Consider the following 18,590-nt stretch of genomic DNA (forward strand, 5'->3'; position numbering starts at 1 on the left):
ATCCAATGCCGTCTGTAGATTTCTTACAGCTATATCTAGGTTCATGTGTTTTGCAGCAATTGCAGTGTCGTCTGCATAAAGGCTGATCAATGTTCCGGGTGTTCTTGGAACATCTGCTGTATATATGGTATACAGAAGGGGTGATAAAACTGCCCCCTGTGGTACTCCAGCTTCCGGCATTCCGTGTTCTGATAGAACTGGTCCTATCCGGACCCTGAACTTCCGGTCGCTTAGGTACGAGGAGATGAGTTTCGTCATGGCCCCGCTGTATCCATAATCTCTCATTTTGTATGTCAGTCCTTCATGCCACACTCTATCAAAGGCTTTGCTTACATCCAGAAAGGCTGCTCCCGTATATTGTTGGTCATTGAATCCAGCTACTATATATTCGGTAAGTCTTAATATTTGAAGTTCGCTGGAATGTTGAGCTCTGAATCCAAACTGTGATTCTGGGATTATGCCTAGCCTGTCTGTCTCTGATTGGAGCCTGGTTTGGATGACCCGCTCCACTATCTTACTGACTGCTGGAAGTAAGCTAATCGGCCTGTAATTTTGAGGAAATATGTGGTTCTTTCCTGGCTTGGGTATCATAATTACATGGGCTTCCTTCCATCGATTTGGGAAGAGCCTGTATCTTAGTATTGCGTTTGTTATATTTGTCAAATACACAACTGCTTTCGAGGGAAGATACTTCAGAGCTCTGTTAGTGATTTCGTCTGGACCAGGTGCTTTCTTTGGTGAACTTTTTCGAATCAGTTCACTTATTTCTCTTGGTGATGTGGGATTTATTATTTCTTCTTGTTCTTCGGGCGTTTCTAGTTCTGTTTCTTCGACTTCTTCGATAAAGTCTATATCTTCGTCTTGGTGATAATTCAGTGTACACTCTCTTTCAAGTGTCCTTCTCACCACCTCGGCTTTATCTTCTTCTGTGTAGACGATCCCATTTTCTCCATGTAGTGGGGGAATGGGTTTTCTATCGTTTCTTAAAGTTCTTTGGAGCCTCCATATTTCTTGCATATTTTGGCTCCTTTCCTCCATTTCTTTTATGTAGTTTTCCCACTTTTGGCTTCTATGGTCTATTAGTGCCTGTTTGACTTGTCGATTCAGTCGATTTGCCCTATTTTTATCTTCCTGGTTTCTTGTTCTTCTGGCTCTCTTTTTGGCTCTGTTCTTTTCCCTTATCATTTCTTTTATTTCCTGATTTATGTAAATAATATATTTATATAAATATAATAATATATTTATATAATATAATAATATATAATATATATATATATATATATATATATATATATATATATATATATATATATATATATATATATATATATATATATATATATATATATATATATATATATATATAATAATATATAAATATAATAATATAATAATATATAATAATATATTTATATAAATTATAATTTATATAAATAATAATATTTATGTAAATTGTACACGTCGTGTGAGTGCCCTGTTTGTCATTGCAATCGCAAACTCTATACTTTCCAAGTAGGCGAATAATTCTGTACTTGCGAAGTACACGAGTACGAGTCGTTTGAGGCCGGCTTAAGAGCAACCTGCACCCAGTCCCAGTCTTACCAACATTAGCGTTAAGTTTAAGTAACTTGTCAAAATTGTTTGAGTTTTGAATTGAGAATTGAGATAAATAAAAATGAGATGAGATGATAGGTTATTTTATTAAAAGTATAAATTAGTATACACAATTTAATTCTCCAAAATTTTTTTTTGGTTAAAGCTATTCGGTATTTAATTCACCGTTCACCATCAACCATAAATTAATGTTGTCTTGCTCATACAGTAGTGTATTGTTCCTTTTTTTATGCAAGAATTAATTTGTTAATATGGATATGGAAGAAAATGTGGAATTTCCTATTTCTGATATTTATGACGATTTCGATAATTTCGATTTAGGAGAAACTGTGGAAAAGGTATAGACTGATAATTTAATGTAAGTAAATATACTAACCCAACCATTTATGTTTTAGCTAAGGGAAGAGAATGAATCACTGAAGAAACACATCAATGAACAAAATGAAGACATGGAAAAATTGGTTAAGGCTCTTAATGATATGAAAACCACAAACGAAAATTTAAAAAACAATATATCATCCTTATTGTTGACAGCAAAGGCTGAATTGGGAAGAAAAGACAATACTATAGCAGATTTGAGAAGAGATTTGGACAACATTGCTTTTAGACGATACAGAGGAAATTTCCAAAAATATAATGGCCATAATAATGTATCCCAAAATCAAGAATTCCAGGCATCTACATGTGAGAATAACAAAGAAAATAGAGAAATGATTCCCAAAATAGAGAAAGTACCTTTGATTATATCTACAAATGAATATCAACATTCTGTGGAAACTTCAAATAATTCACAGGCAAATAGAGAGCAGAGTCTTGATAAGTTACACAGTAGTAGATACAACAATTATCAAGAAAGAGCTTTGAACATTAATAAAGAAACAAGAGAGACTGAATATTTAGATCTTCCTGGACCTTTGTTTGTGGAAGATCACAATTCACAGATATATGTAAAGCAAGAAAACAAAGATAGAAATAAAATAAAATATTTACAAGAACAAGGCGAGTATGACAATTTAGAAAGAAATCATAATCATGTAGATAAAAGGTGTTCTAATATAAATCAAGATAAAAATGTAGAAAGAAATTATAAACTAGAAGATGTGGACAGGCACAGAAGGCACATAAACAAAAATAACCTTACAAATCAACAAGACAACCACAGAGATTCAAGATGGAATAACAAAAATACTAGAGACAGAAGTAGATACAGGAATGATGAAGACAAAGATCGAAGAAGGGACAGAAATGGTTATAGAAGGAATAGCAATAGATTTGATGGAAGAAGCATGGATTTGAGATATGAGGAGAGAAAAAGAGAGGAATCTGATGAACAGTTTTCAAGAAGGTAAGATCAAACAACTTGCTTACATACCTAAATAAAGTAGTTTACTGATGAAATAGTGTTCTCATTCAATAAGCAATTATAGGTATTATAAGTTAAATTTTATGCTTATACAGTGTGTCCAGAAACTACCGACAAACGAATACAGGAGATTCCTCAGGTAATTTTAAGACAATTTAACCCAATTCATCTAGTCCAAAAATACTTCCTAAAGGAGCTAGAGCTATTTAAAGATGGCGTCTGGTAATTGGTTTTTCTTAAATATCCCCAGAACGCTTATATTTAGAAAAACGAAAATTGCTACACATACTTATCTTCAAGGGATAAATCGATTCCATCTATTGCGAATTTCTAGTACCGGTCACAGACGTCCGTTTTGGGTAGGGAAACTGTTATATTATCGCATAAACTTTTTTGCTTTTAATTTTTAAGCATTTTTGAGTCTCGATTATTAAAATGTAAGGTATTATAGTACTAAAAGGTACTCTTAGTTTAAGTCGATAGGATACACTGTTTTCTAGAAAAATCGATTTTAAAATTTTTCGTTTTTTTAATATTAATAAAAAAATAAAAAAAAAACTATTTAGAAAAAAGAAAACTGTTAAGTAATGTTATATAAATTCTAGGCTATTCAAAATAAGATAGCTAAAAGGAACTACAACGTTAATGGGGTTTTATTATTTCATAATATGGTCAATGGACATCTATATATATGAAAAAACCGCGGAGTGCTACCATTTAAAGGGGTGCGTTTTTGAGAAATGGGTGAATTAGTCCCTGGGCACAGGTTTCATTATGGTGAGTTCTATGCACTTTTGGTACAAATATATCTGCATAAAAATTGTTCCTGGTCAAATTTCCTATCTAAATATCACTTTTTAAAGTCAATGATACTTTTTTTTACAAAAATAAATCCAAAGAAAAAGCACAAAGAAACCCAAAAGAAAGAAATTTTGTTTTTTGTCCCATAACTTTTGTCCACGAGGATATAGGTATAGACATTGCTTTACAGAAAAAAAAAAACCTACATATTTCTTCTTTAGAATATTGTTTAGTAGAGGTGATTAGGATATATAGTTTACGAAATATGATTTTTCAAATTTCTCCACTTATAGCAATTTTGGGCAATTTTCCTTGTTATTTCGCAAATATTGTTCTGTAACTTTTTTCTACGTAACTTTAGGTATATGTAATGGTACACGTAATATGAATAGAAATCAATTACCTTTAAAATGGTCTACTCAGTCTACTGTATAACGTTGCACGACTTTTTTTAAACAGATTATGGTTTTTCAAGGTTTTATACTTTTAACGATTTTTTATAATATAATATAAAAATAAAATAATATTATTATATATTATATAATATTATATTATATATTATATATCGTCGGTATACTGCGAAAACCAGGTAAATGCCGAAATACTGAAACCGAGAAAAAACGTTTTTAAAGTTTAGTGTTTTATTTTGAATTAAGAGGACAACTTGTGTTTGATATTCGGTATTCTAGTGAAAGATGGATATATCAGAAATGATATTCTATCAGTAGTTTGAAAAAGTTAAGACACCTAGCTGATTAGGCCTAAATTTAAGATGGAGGTGCAGTCACTTACCTGGTTTTACCTGTAAACCTAAATTAATCAGTTACCCTTAAAATAACACATTTATAACAAATATAATAAACCAAATATAATATTTTGTAGTTTTGTGATCAGAATATGAGGCTCTAACTAGTTAATAGCAATGTTTTTAAGGGATTAGTCCATAATTATAACATTTAACTGGTTTTCCCTGAACATTTTATTCAGTGCTGTTTGTAGTTTTATATGGATATTATTTACATAAATGATAGGCAGTTTTATAGAAAAAACCAATTTATTTTGAACGTGTTATAGATACAAGAAAATAGTATCACTATGCGTATTACTCGTCAGATTAGTCACTGAAAGCAGGATCTGACACGATGCCATTGGCATCGTAAAATACGATACCACCTGTTATATTCCTATGGTATCACTCCCTTATCAAATAGCAGTAACAAATCTCTGTTTTTTGCTATGCTAATTAACGAAGTTCTATCATAAAGTTGCTTAAGTTTTTATCGACTAACATAAGCATGCTTATGTTAGTTGATAACTCAGCTTACTTTTTTCTTGTTGACTGCCGTGCATTATCAATAAGGAAGTGAAGCTTGGTGATGCGTCATAATTGAAATGGATTCTGTTAATACTTTTTTATCACTGACCTTGACATTTTTAGTTTCTCTTGCATTTTGAAAAAACAGACAAGTAATCTGGCATACCATAGAGAGACCTGATTTCTAGCGGTTTAGATGCTGCTATGTATAGAGTCAACTTCCATACAAGAATGTGCCGACTCTAAAAATTTAATGTTACGATACTGTCCTCCGCAGGTATAAGAAAATACACTTCTTATTTCACTTGCTTACATATTCTGGGACACATTTTGATAAGTAGTTGAGTATAATGCTTTATATTTCAGAACTTCCTCGTCTACCGTTAATTTCGGACCAGGCAAAACGGTAAGCTACATTTGGTAATGCGGCTTTATTTACGCACAAATTGTAGACCCATAATTTTCGGGAAGAATATATGAATTGTCCAGTTAATCTGGAATCTGTAGTATAGCCTGTAGATCGACAGTGATTGAAACAAAATTCCGTTGTTGATTAGAGCTTTTCTTATCATTTGGTTTTTCGAGATTTCATACTTCTATTTTTTTCTGATGTTGTCTTTAACTGTTTTTTTAAATCCGGTTTCTTAGTTGGATTAGCCATAATATGATATGATAGGGCTAATAAATATTATTTATTAAAAACTAAACATTGATCTTATTTAGGACAAAAAAGCTTAAATTATAGTCGTTAGAAAATATTCTTCAGTATGTAATTTCGCTAATATCTTCCGGTTTTTTCAGCTGACAATCATTTATATAAAGTTGATATATTTTCCTTATACTCAAATTTTTGTCCAAATATCTACGCTTCGAACTTTGGCAAATATAATGTGAGACCATGGTTGGAAAAGACTCAATATGAGCCTTCACAATTTTTCGGTTTCCATTGCTTGTTTTATTTGGCAGTATATGCTTGACTCTTTTGCCCGTATCTGCATAACAACATAGAATATCAATTTTTGTTACATCTTGCATTAACGACGCTGATATACAAAGTGGGTCTATTGAATAAAAAGAAGTATTTGCTTTTACTTAAAAGTATTTAAGTATTTACTTAATAGTAATTGAATAAAGTCATTTCTTTAAAGCAGATACTTCTTTTTATTCAATAGACCCAGTGTCTTACAAAAAAACTTCTCACATACCTGTACCTCTTGACCATTCAAAGAAACATAGTCGATACCATCGATTTTACCAGTCGATATGAATGAGAAATTTTAATAAAATATACATGTAAAATGTATTAAAGACATTTATCACCTTTTTACTGAATATGGTGTACAACAATAGAAATATATTGTTGTTTGGCAAAATAATATATGTGCGCATACTTGGTTTTACATGCAACAGAACTTTAATTTTGTGGAAGTAAGTATCGATATGTTACTTAGTATACATACTTATATACATACTTAGTATACATACTTATAAGTATCGATATAAGTTTTACTTAAAAATGAAAAGTTGGTTAAGTGTAACTTATTGTTTATCACACAAATTATCTGTTGAATGGTAAGTCGTATCAGTTACTGGGTTTTACCTGTATGTAGAGCGTAAAAAGCTGAGAATTTTGGTATACTTAACTCAATATTTTAAAATTTGTCATTTACCTGGTTTTCGCTGTATACCGACGATATTATATATTATATATTATATATTATATATTATATATTATATATTATATATTATATATTATATATTATATATTATATATTATATATTATATATTATATATTATATATTATATATTATATATTATATATTATATAATAAAAAAAGCTTATTTTGTTTACTTTAAAATGGTGTATTACAAAAAATTCTAGGATTATTTTTGAATAAGATATTATTTTTCAAAATGTAATTTATTTTTTATATTTAACATTATAACTTTTTTTTTTTGTACATGAATATGCTATATATTGCTCAATAAAGAGGGCTTACTTTCTGTTCTCTAAAATGGTGTATCATCTATATTTAAATAATGGAAACCGATTGATTCTTTGATATTTTTTTACCTGTATTATTTAAAATTATTTCTTTTACAAAAATTACATAAACATTAGTCTTAGAACACATCACTTTAATTAAAATTATTTAAACGTTGACATTTAAAAAATTTTCAAAATCAAAGTCCATCTCTTCGTTAGCATTAGCTTCAATATCTTCCTGACACCTCAGTTATCTTAGAGTTCCCACAGTTAGTACCCATGCACATGTACCCTTTGCAGAATATTAAACAACTAATTCCTATCTTCCTACAACCGCAGCTTTTTGTACATCATTTGCTACATTTACATGCTATTTTTTCAAGCAAAGCTTGGTACAGGAGCTTGGACAGTAAATATTGGAATTAATCCATATTTTGAAGTTTGCCCGGTGGAGTCAAGTAAATCCAAAGTATTACCTATAAAAAATAAGATTCAATCATAACACACAATCACATAAAAAAGTTATAATGAGAAATTTAAAAAATAATCGTAAAAAATATATAAACTCGTTAAAAGTATAAAATCTTGAAAAAGATAACCTCTTTAAAAGAAGTCGTACAACATTATACAGTAGAACATTTTAAAGGTAATTGATTTCTATTCCTCCTACATGTACCATTGCATATGCCTAAGGTTACGTAGAAAAAAGTTACAGAACAATATTTGCGAAATAACAAGAGAATTTGCCCAAAATTGCTGGGAGTGGCAAGCTTTGAAAAATCATATTTCGAAAACTGTAAATCCTAATGACATCTACCAAACATCATTTTAAAGAGAAAATATGTAAGTTTTTTTTGTGAAGCAATGTCTATACCTATATCCCTGTGGACAAAAGTTATGGGACAAAAAACAAAATTTCTTTCTTTTGGGTTTATTTGTGCTTTTCCTTTTGAATATATGTTTGTAAAAAAAAATATCTTTGACTTTAAAAAGTTATATTTGGATAGGAAATTTAACCTGGAACAATTTTTATTTGTTTGTACCAAAAGTGCATAGAACTCACCCTAATGTAACCTGTGCCCAGGGACTAATTCACCCGTTTCTCAAAAACGCACCCCTTTAAATGGTAGCACTCCGCGGTTTTTTCATATATAGAGATTCATTAACCATATGAAATAATAAAACCCCGTTAACGTTGTAGTTCCTTTCTATAGTACATAATCAATAGCCATGATACAATAACCCAAGATATGATATGGAGCGTTCCTAATTTCGTTCAGGTCGCGCATGACGTCACGTTGTGAGTAGATCCTTTAAATTTCGAATGCATTGCCATTATAGTCCATCCTTTCACGGTTTTTGCTCTAAATTTTGAAGAACCGCTTGGATTGACATGAAATTTGGCATGCGTATAGCTTACATGTCAAAGAAAAAAAGTGATATTGTGCCGATGTGTGCTTTTGCCCTGGGGGTGACTTTCACCCCCTCTTGGGGGAAAAATATATGTCCAAAATAAGTCCAGAAATGGGTAAACTGACTAATTTTAAGTAACTTTTGTTCTATGGAGTTTTTTCGCCAAGTCAACACTTTTCGAGATATTTGCGAGTGAATATGTTCATTTTTCAACATATAACCACATTTTTAGACGGTTTTTCGCAAATAACTCGAAAAGTAAGTATTTTGTCGAAAAAAATGTTCTTAGCAAAAATATAGCTTATAACAAATTTAAAAAAATGGTGGACCCGTTAGGTCTCTGGATCTCGTAGAACCAGAGTTATAGCCAATGAAAAATAGATTCATATTCACCAAATTTCAAATAGAATATTTCGACGTGAAATATCCAAAAGATTAAGCACTTTTTGGGGAAAACCCATTATAACTTTTTTAAATTGTTTTAAAAAAGCTTTATTTCTGTTTTTACAAAAAGTTTTTAGCATTAAATTTAAGCAAGTTACGCTTAAAATAAAGTTGGTCCCTTTTGTTTTTGCAAAAAAAATCGGGAAGACCAACCCCTAATTAGCAACTGAAATGAAATTAATCGTTACCGCTCCACAAATTATTTTACTTATGTTGTGTTTATATGATCTGTAAGTGTCATCGATTCAGAGTGCTTATTTTTGAAAAAATTTGGTTTCAAAATAAAATTTTGAAAAATATAAATTTTGAAAAATATGCTTTTTTTCAAAATAACTTAAAAATTGTTAAAGATATCAAAAACCTTAAAAAACAAAAAAAGTCACATTTGCTTTTCTGAATATCATGTATTTTTTTGTTTTTCTGTTAGACAAAAATTGATTAAGATTTGGTGTTTCTAAATTTGCATACATTCGTGATCAGTGACTCGTTCAACCCCTTTTAACTACAGCCCTTTCAATAATAAGGACTTTAAACCGATTAAACTTACAGACCATATAAACAATATATACACGAGTCAAGAAACTTGTGAAGTCGTAACGATTAAGTTCATTTAAGATACTAATTAGGGGGTGATTTTCTCGATTTTTTTACCAAAACCAAAAGGGACTAACTTTATTTTGAGCGTAACTTGTTTAATTTGGATGCTAGAAATTTTTTTTATAAAACAAAAATGAAGCTTTTTTTAGACACTTTAAATAAGTTGTAATGAGTTTTCCCCGAAATATGCTTCATTTTTGGTTATTTCACGTCAAAAGTATTCCATTTGGAATTTGACGAATATGAGCCTATTTTTCATTAGCTATAACTCTGCTTCTACTAGGTATAGGGAGGTGATATGTACACCATTTTTTAAATTTTTTTACAGGCTATATTTTTGCTAAGAATGTTTTTTCGACAGAATACTTACTATTTGAGTTATTTGCGAAAAACCGTCTAAAAACGTGGTTATTTTGTTGAAAAAATGAACATATTCACTGGCAAGTAACTCCAAAAGTATTGACTTAGTGAAAAAACTCTATAGAACAAAAGTTACTTTAAATTAGTCAGTTTATCCATTTCCGAACTTACTTTGGACAAATATTTTTTCACTCCCAATAGGGGGTGAAAACCACCCCTAGGGCAAAAGCACATATCGGCACAATATCACTTTTTTTCTTTGACTTGTTAGCTATGTGTATGCCAAATTTCAGGTCAATCCAAGCGGTTCTTTAAAATTTAGAGGTTTTGCAATATTTTACCGTTAAACAACGGACTATTATGATTTGGAGATTTTAGCTTTTAATATCAGTTGTGAAACTTTCTAGAAGTGCTGTTTTCTTTAGTATGATTAAATATAATTATTGAGAACATATTCTAATAATAAAAATCAATCAGAAACATGATTTTTTTATTATTAGGCAACATACGTCTAATTATACAGTGTGGAAGGCACTTGTAGAATAAAATGAGTTCTGTCGACTTGTTTCGAAAAATTATAAAAAACGCTGATACTCGTCGATTTTTAAATAAATATCTGCACTTTTTAAACACAAATTTAAATTTACAGGGTGATTCATAAAAGTCAAACAGAGTCCATAAGCTTTAAATTGAATAGAACACCCTGTATATTTTTATATTTTTAAAAGCTGCTTAACAACCTGATTTCAACTTACTTTATCATGTAGGGTGAATTACGAACAATACAGGATGAAATTTTGAAATTATTAACTATGGAATCCACTTATGGAATAAAATTGTTTGTGTCCTTATTTTAAAAATTATAAAAAATGCCGGAACAGGTCAACTTTTAAATTTAAATGGGCGCTTTACAAACATAGATTTAAATTTACAGGGTGATTTACGCAAGTACAGCATAATAATAATAATAGAGTTTATTTGTAGCAACCTAGTACATAATAAATAAACCCAGTTTCTCACTGAAGTTGTTAGTCACATGATCTTTAGTTTTAATCGATCACCCTGTATATTTTTATGTGCTTAGAAGCTACTTGATAACTTCATCTCAAAAAAATGTATTATTCGGGTCCATTATGAATAATACAAGGTGAAATTTTGAAAAGGTGAAATTTTTAAATTATTCATAAATTTCGTCAAGACATTAAAGATACAAAACCAAAAAAGATAAATATTATTTATACTTAGTTTAGAAAATATATGTCTTTATTTAGCTAAAATACCATTATTATATACATACTTTACTATTATTTAAAGTATGATAAATTATTAGATAATTTCAAAATTTTTTGTAGGTACCTATTTGTAGGCCCTATACACTACACTTTTTTGTGATGAAGTTATTTAGCAAATTCGAAAAACATAAAAATATACAGGGTGTTTCATTACAATTAAAGATCATGGACTATGATAGACTTGTGTGGATCACCCCGTATATTTTAATTAATGTTTAAAGAGAGCATATCTAAATTTAAAAGTTGACGTATCCTAGCGTTTTTTATAATTTTCTAAAATAAGGACTCAAACAATTTTATTCCATAAGTGGTTTCCATACACTGTAATTTCAAAATTTCACTCTGTATTATTCATAATACACCATACATGATATGGGTCGTTGAAATCAGGCCGTTAAGTAGCTTTTAATAATATAAAAATATATAGGGTGTTCCATTAAAAATAAAGCTTATGAACTATACCTGGCTTGCGTGAATCACCCTGTTTAAATTTAAATTTAGGTTTAAAAAGCCTACATTTATATATAAAAATGAACGGGTTTCAGCGTTTTTTAAAATTTTTTAAAACAAGGACAGAAATAATTTTATTCCATAAGTGCCCTCCACCCTTTATATAATATAATACATGTTTTATACACCCTGTATAATACATGTACTGACGATGAAATAAAGGTAACAATAAAATTGTAATGTGTTGAATGATAAAAAAAGTTAAAGCTGCGATAGTCATGAAGCCCATCAGTTATATTTTGTTATTACTTAAGTTCTCTTATTCATTAATTATATTTATGATCACACCTCCTAAGGACTATTCAAATCTAACTATGAATATAATATTTTTGATAAAAGTGTAACAAATTATAAGTAAAATTCACCTTAAGGGGGTATTAGTACGCTACGGTCAAAATAGGTGGCCAATTTTTAAACTAACGTTTAACAGTTCTTTGAATAGATGGCAGCACGTACATATATTTTATTATTAAATTTAGTTCTCTGAACGACACCGCATTGATGCCATGTATTGCAACTTAGGCTCGGCACATCTCGATCTTAATCGTACTTTGTATTTACAGACGACAGTTGTTAATCCTTTCTTTACCTGCCTAGGGTAAATTCTCATTAATAGATACTAAACGTTCATTCATTTGGATATAGTTTATTATTTAATATTGTATTATACGGCAATTCGTAATTCTTTACCTGCTCAAAAGGATTTATTTCAAACTAAAGAAATTTGCAATTATTTGAAATACAAGTAAGTGCCTATCTAAATGACCAAAAAAGAATTATGCTAATTCTCAGAATGAAGATCGAGTATAAAATTAGTATTTTTAATAAATGTAAAATACGTAAGTCAATTGAAAAACAGAGTCACTACAATAACTTTTTTCATATTGAATGTTTTTTCAACAGGGAAAGTTTTTTCCTCGGAAAATTTCACATTTTCATTTCATTTCTCATTTCAACATGCGAGGCAGAATAATAATTAGCCTAATGAACCACTTACTTAAAACATTTTTAAAAGTAATATACTGCAGAATACCTATATAAAAAATGCGAAGAACAAGTATCACGGACAAAGATTTGATTCCGCAATGCCTTGCCCTTAGGCACCCGAGAGGCTCTATTGACTGTCTAAGTGCTATATATTTGTTTTATCGACTACAAAAAGGCATTTGATAGAGTACAACATGATAAGCTGCACATACTCATAAATTATCTTGGAGGAAACTGGATTAGATGATAGATCTAAACAACATTAGATATGCCGACGACGCAGTAGTTTTTGCAGATAGCCTAGATGATTTGCAAAGAATAATGTCGCGCATATAAGACATAAGTAGTGAACATGGAATTTCAATACGAAAAAAAAAGAAAGTAATGGTAGTCATTAAGAGCGAAATATATTACATACACGGCTTTTGGTTAACCAACAACCAATTGACAGAGTGGACAGCTACACATACCTTGGTACCTACATAAACAGTCAATGAGACCACTCTAGTGAAATAAAACAACGCATAGGAAAAGCGAGATCAGCGTTCATAATGATGAAGTCTCGTTTCAGAAGTCACATTTACCACTTGTTAACAAAATTTCTATTATCAGATCCTATGTATTTTCTAGATTATTATACTGAGTAGAAGCCTGGACTCTTTCCGAAACTTCTTTAAGAAAACTCAAGGCATTCAAGATGTGGTATTACAGTCGCATTTTAAGAATTTCGTGGATGGGTCGTGTGACTAATGTTGAGGTCTTGCGTAGAATGGGCAAGGAATGCGAGATTATTAACACACATTATTATCAAAGAGCGCAAAGTAGAATATCTTGGCCATGTTATGAGGAATGAATAGAGATTGCCGCTACTCATTCTTCAGGGCAAGGTATTGGGAAGAGAGGACCAGGGAGAAGAAGAATATATCTGAGAAACTGGTTCAATACCTACATCGACAAACAGACTATTCCGAATAGCAGCATGCAAAGTTAGGATAGCCATGCTGATCGCCAACATTCAGAACGAATAAGCACCGTGAGAAGAAGAATATCTCATTTTAAATTCTTCTTCTTCTTCATGTGCCTCGTCCGTTGCGGACATTGGCACGTTAGTCCAAACCATTGGCGTAAGTTTTGAAGCCATGAGTGTCTTCTTCTTCTGGGTCCACGTTTGCTCTCTATTTTACTCTGTATTGTCAGTGGCAGTATACGATATTTATCATGTCTCATAATATGATCGAGGTATTCAGGTTTCCGTTTCTATTGTGAAACAGATTTCTCATTTTTGTTTTCTCCTCAGCGCAATACCTCTACGTTGGTAGTGTGAGTCGTCCAGGACATTTTGAGGATAAGTCGGTACACCCACATTTCGAATACCTCTAGCCTTTTCGATAATGTTTCCGTTATTGTCCAGGTCTCTGCTCCATACAACAAGACTGGAAATACATAGCATTTTAGCAGCCGTATTTTTAGTGGGACAGATATGTCGCAATGATTGAATATATTTCTCATGTTAAATGTAGCTCTGGCCTTTTCAATTCTACATCGTATTTCGGTTGTTTGATCCCATTTCTAGTTGACGACTGTTCCAAGGTATACATATACTTCTACGTGTTGAATTGGTTTTTTATTTTCAATTGTCTGGCAGGTTTTTGAGTTTTGCTCACCAGTGTCCATTTTTGTTTTATTTATGTTGATGGTTAAAATCTCTTTTTTCACTCGCTCTTTGTAGGTACCCGGGTATGACAGGCCTGTCGATACTGCTAGCAACCACAACTGTATCGTCTGCATATCGGTTTATCTAATTATTACTCCAGTAAATTTCAATATTTTTTTTCACTTACGGAAATATTTGACATAAATTAATCAATGATTATACAATATTGTTTTGTCTACAATTTTTTTATTAGGATAATGCCTCAACAAATACTAATGGCCATTGGCATGTGTAATGTGTGTAAAAATGTCGACGTCATCGTCTTTACAAAGAGACGCTAATTGTATCCGAACAATGCATTATTTGCGGCCCTATAAAAATTAAATTTGCCAGAAAGTGAATAAAACTGAAATTGTTTTTAGATCCGCCCCACATAACATACTAGAGCTTACTTATGTTATTTATGTATTATGTCAAAACTAGTATAATCCCCCAGTAAACACTTTGAGTCATTTTGAACCTCGTTTAACTTTCAACCATTCGTATAACGTCACGGTTTCAAGCATAAAAAATGTATATTTGTATTGTTAAGACACTGTGACGTTATACAATCATGATTGAAAGTGAAAGTCAAACAAGGTCCAAAATGCGTACTGGGAGGGGGTGGGGCCACTTTTCTAAACAAAACCGCGTGATTCATCGTATTTCCATGGTTACAAAACTCGTTTTCAATTGTTTGTAGATTTTCTTAAAATCCGGCAAACGCGCATCTGTCTCCATTTAATACATCACTGCTGCCATCTACTAAATGACACGTGAACTCATCTTCTCATCTATTAAGTGACAGCGGAACTAATTTATCACTAGAAAAATGCCAACTTATTGCTGTAATTTCAACAAAATCCCCAGATTGCAGCTTTTAACTAAAATTTTTACTTTTAGGTACAGTTAATTTAAAAATTATGGCAGTATGGACAATGAAATTTTGTTTAAAATAAAGCTTTTTGCATAGTTAATCGTTTCTGGTAGTTATTTTCCACCCAAGTTCAAAAATTATTATGCAAAACGAATTTTTATAGCAAGTTACTAAGTAAGTTATGACATGGACTCCTTTATGTACAGTTATAAAAAATATACTGCTTTCTTTGGAAATTTTAACTAGATACTATTAAAATAGAAAGTCTACAGTTCACGTACATACCCCTAAGTTGAAGATTGGTTTTGAAATAGTGACGGTAACTGTACCTAAAAACTATATAAATTTTAACATTGTGTCATACCACCTTAAACAAAAAAATAAACAGTGTTTACTATACGACAACACTGAATATAATGCTGATCTACTCACAGAGTGACGTAGCTACGTTGGCCCCGCCTACCTGCTCCATGTCATATCTTCTGTTATTGTATCATGCCTTTTACTATTAGAATACCTCACAATTTAATAATCTAGTATCAAAATTGCTTCAAAGTTAAAGACAAAAATGTTATGCTATAAAATAACCGTTGCCCCACCCAAAACGGACGCCTATGACCGGTACTAGAAATTCACAATGGATCGAATCGATTTGTATCTGGAAGATAAATATGTTTACCAATTTTCGTTTTTCTAACTGGAAGCGTTCTGGAGGTATTTAAGAAAAACTAATGACAAGACGCCATGTTCAAAGAGCTCTAGCTCCCTTAGGAAGCATTTTCGGACTAGGTGAATTTGGTTAAATTGTCTTAAAATTATCTGAGGAATCTCCTGTCTTTGTTTGTCGGTAGAGTTTCTGGACACCCTGTATAGTATTAAGCCACAATCGATTTGTGGCTTAATTATTATTAAGCCACATTTGTTTGTTTTCTAATAATGGCTGTTTCATTTTCCACTCCAAAAATCAGATTCAAAAAGGATTATTTTAAAAAATAGGGACATTTGAGCTTTGTTCCAGCAGCATGTTGAACTGATTCAGGATCGTACTGAGCGTGCGCTTTACATAAAACCGTGTAAATTTCTCGTTGCTGGAACGCTTTTTATGTAAAGCGCACGCTCAGTACGATCCTGAATCAGTTCAACATTCTGCTGGAACAAAGCTATTATAACCAAAAATTTTCAGTAGTAATAACCCAAGGACATTGATAATTGTTCGAAAAAATTTTATAACAGATTTCGAAAGCTTGTTGCTTGGAAACAGACCGACGCCGTAGGCGGAGGTCTGTTGCCTGTAAGCAACAAGCTTGAGAAAGTTGTTAAAAAATTTTTGAGCATTTATCAATGTTCGAGGGTTATTCGGATAGAAAATTTTTTGCTGGTTATGAAAAAAAAAATACAGAGCAGAAACAATTTATTTAAATGTGCAATTAACAATTCTTCCACCGTCCGATTTCCATCTAATTCATATTTTCTATCATTGCAAAAGTCCATAAACGCTTTCCATACAAATTTTTTACTGTAAACAGTATTCTTTGGTATATTTGATTCGATAATTTCATTAATATTCTCATCAGTATTACAACCAAATCGTGACATTTTGAAATATTGAATATTTGAAATGTCAAAATCGAAATGAAACGAAATGTAGGTATCCATAGCTACATGATTGAGTGAAAACAGCCCATGGGATCTGTTTTCAGTATAATGTTGGTTTTATTGGTTGTATTCAATCAGATGACCACAAATTAATTGATTTCATTGGATTTCTAATTGAGCAAAAAATTTTCATTATAATTAAGTAATTATTGTCAAAATAACTGTCAAAGTTTAAATACATAATTCAAAGTTTCTCTTCGAATTTTGTGATTTAACCACAGATTATTTAACGTAGATAAAATTTGTTCAGTCCACCCTTGTATCGACATATCGAAGTAATTTAGTACAGCAAAAAAACACCCTGGTCGGGACTGTGACAAGCCCAGTCCAGGAAAACTAATACACAGGTACGCAAATGATGATAAATATATTTTTCAAAATATGTTTCCATCCGGGATAAATACAGAGTTTAGTAATAATTCAATAACCAACCCACAAATGTATCAACAAGTCAACACACAAGGGCAACTAGCCATGAATGTACAAACCACGCCATATCTAATATCGATGTCGCAACCATCACCAACTAAACCAATGCCACCTAACTTGTACCCTCCACTACCACAGACACAAATTCCATTAGTGCCGATCACATATCATAGTTCTGCTTCAAATTATCAATTACAACGATTGCCATCCACCAGTGAAGAAGAGGAAGAAAACAACGAAACAGCTAGCAGCAACGATTGGCAAGAAATTAGAAGCTCAAAAAGAAGAAAAATCAGAAAAACAACAGACAATGCAAACAGTACAAATATTATTGTAACAGAAAATAGATTTGAAGCGCTAGAAAATGAAGTAATCCCTCCCAAGGAGAACAACACAGCAAACCCTCCACCAATTTTCATACACGGTGTACAAGACTATCAAAAAATGGTACAAAAAATTAAGGGTGTAGCAGAAAGGGAAGAATATCATACAAAAAGTTTAACTAACAATGTCGTAAAATTAAGTTGTGGCACGCCAGATACATATAGAAAAATGGTTAGATATTTTAATGAACATAACATTTATCACCATACATATCAGTTAAAACAGGATCGAGCCTATAGAGTTGTAATAAAATACCTTCACCACTCTACTAACACCGAGGATATAAAAAACGAACTCCTAAAACTGGGTCATAAAGTTCGAAATATAATAAATGCACAACACAGAATTACTAAAGAGCCACTTAATTTGTTCTTCGTGGATCTCGAACCGGCAGCAAATAACAAAGATATTTATAACTTAAGGGGGCTACAGAATAGAGTTATTGAAATTGAACCTCCCCGAACAACCAAAAATCGCATAATACAATGCATGAGATGCCAATCGTACGGTCACTCCAAGTCATATTGCAATAAACCATTTGTATGCGTCAAATGCGGAGGAGCCCACAATACCACAACTTGTAAGAAGACTAGAGAAACTCCAGCAAAATGTGCATTATGTGGTGGGGATCACCCCGCAAATTATAAAGGGTGTGAACATTACCAAAAAATTTATAATATTAATAACAGGTATCATAACAGAGGAAACGTATTAAATCCAGCAATAAATCAAATACATACACAACCCAGAATATATACACAACCCAGGATTCAGAATCAGTATGAAAGTTACGCTCAAGCTGCAGCAAATAATCAGAACAATAACGAAGATACAGCGAGTATACTTACCAAATTTCTAGAAGAGTTT

The 18,590-nt window shown here is 31.5% G+C and overlaps 1 protein-coding gene across 1 annotated transcript in view; it reads left to right on the top strand.

The window, feature by feature from the left end:
• Nucleotides 1-1,630: 1,630 nt before the first annotated feature.
• Nucleotides 1,631-18,590, top strand: part of LOC126889666 (titin homolog) — a 39,504-nt gene continuing 22,544 nt past the window's right edge. Inside the window, exons 1-2 of the mRNA XM_050658179.1 lie at nucleotides 1,631-1,952; nucleotides 2,010-2,959. Of these exons, the coding sequence (XP_050514136.1) occupies nucleotides 1,866-1,952; nucleotides 2,010-2,959 (1,037 nt within the window). The 5' untranslated portion in view covers nucleotides 1,631-1,865. The remainder of the gene's footprint in view (nucleotides 1,953-2,009; nucleotides 2,960-18,590) is intronic.

The sequence above is a fragment of the Diabrotica virgifera genome, chromosome 8 (genome assembly GCF_917563875.1).
Source record: "Diabrotica virgifera virgifera chromosome 8, PGI_DIABVI_V3a".
In the NCBI taxonomy this organism is placed as follows: domain Eukaryota; kingdom Metazoa; phylum Arthropoda; class Insecta; order Coleoptera; family Chrysomelidae; genus Diabrotica; species Diabrotica virgifera.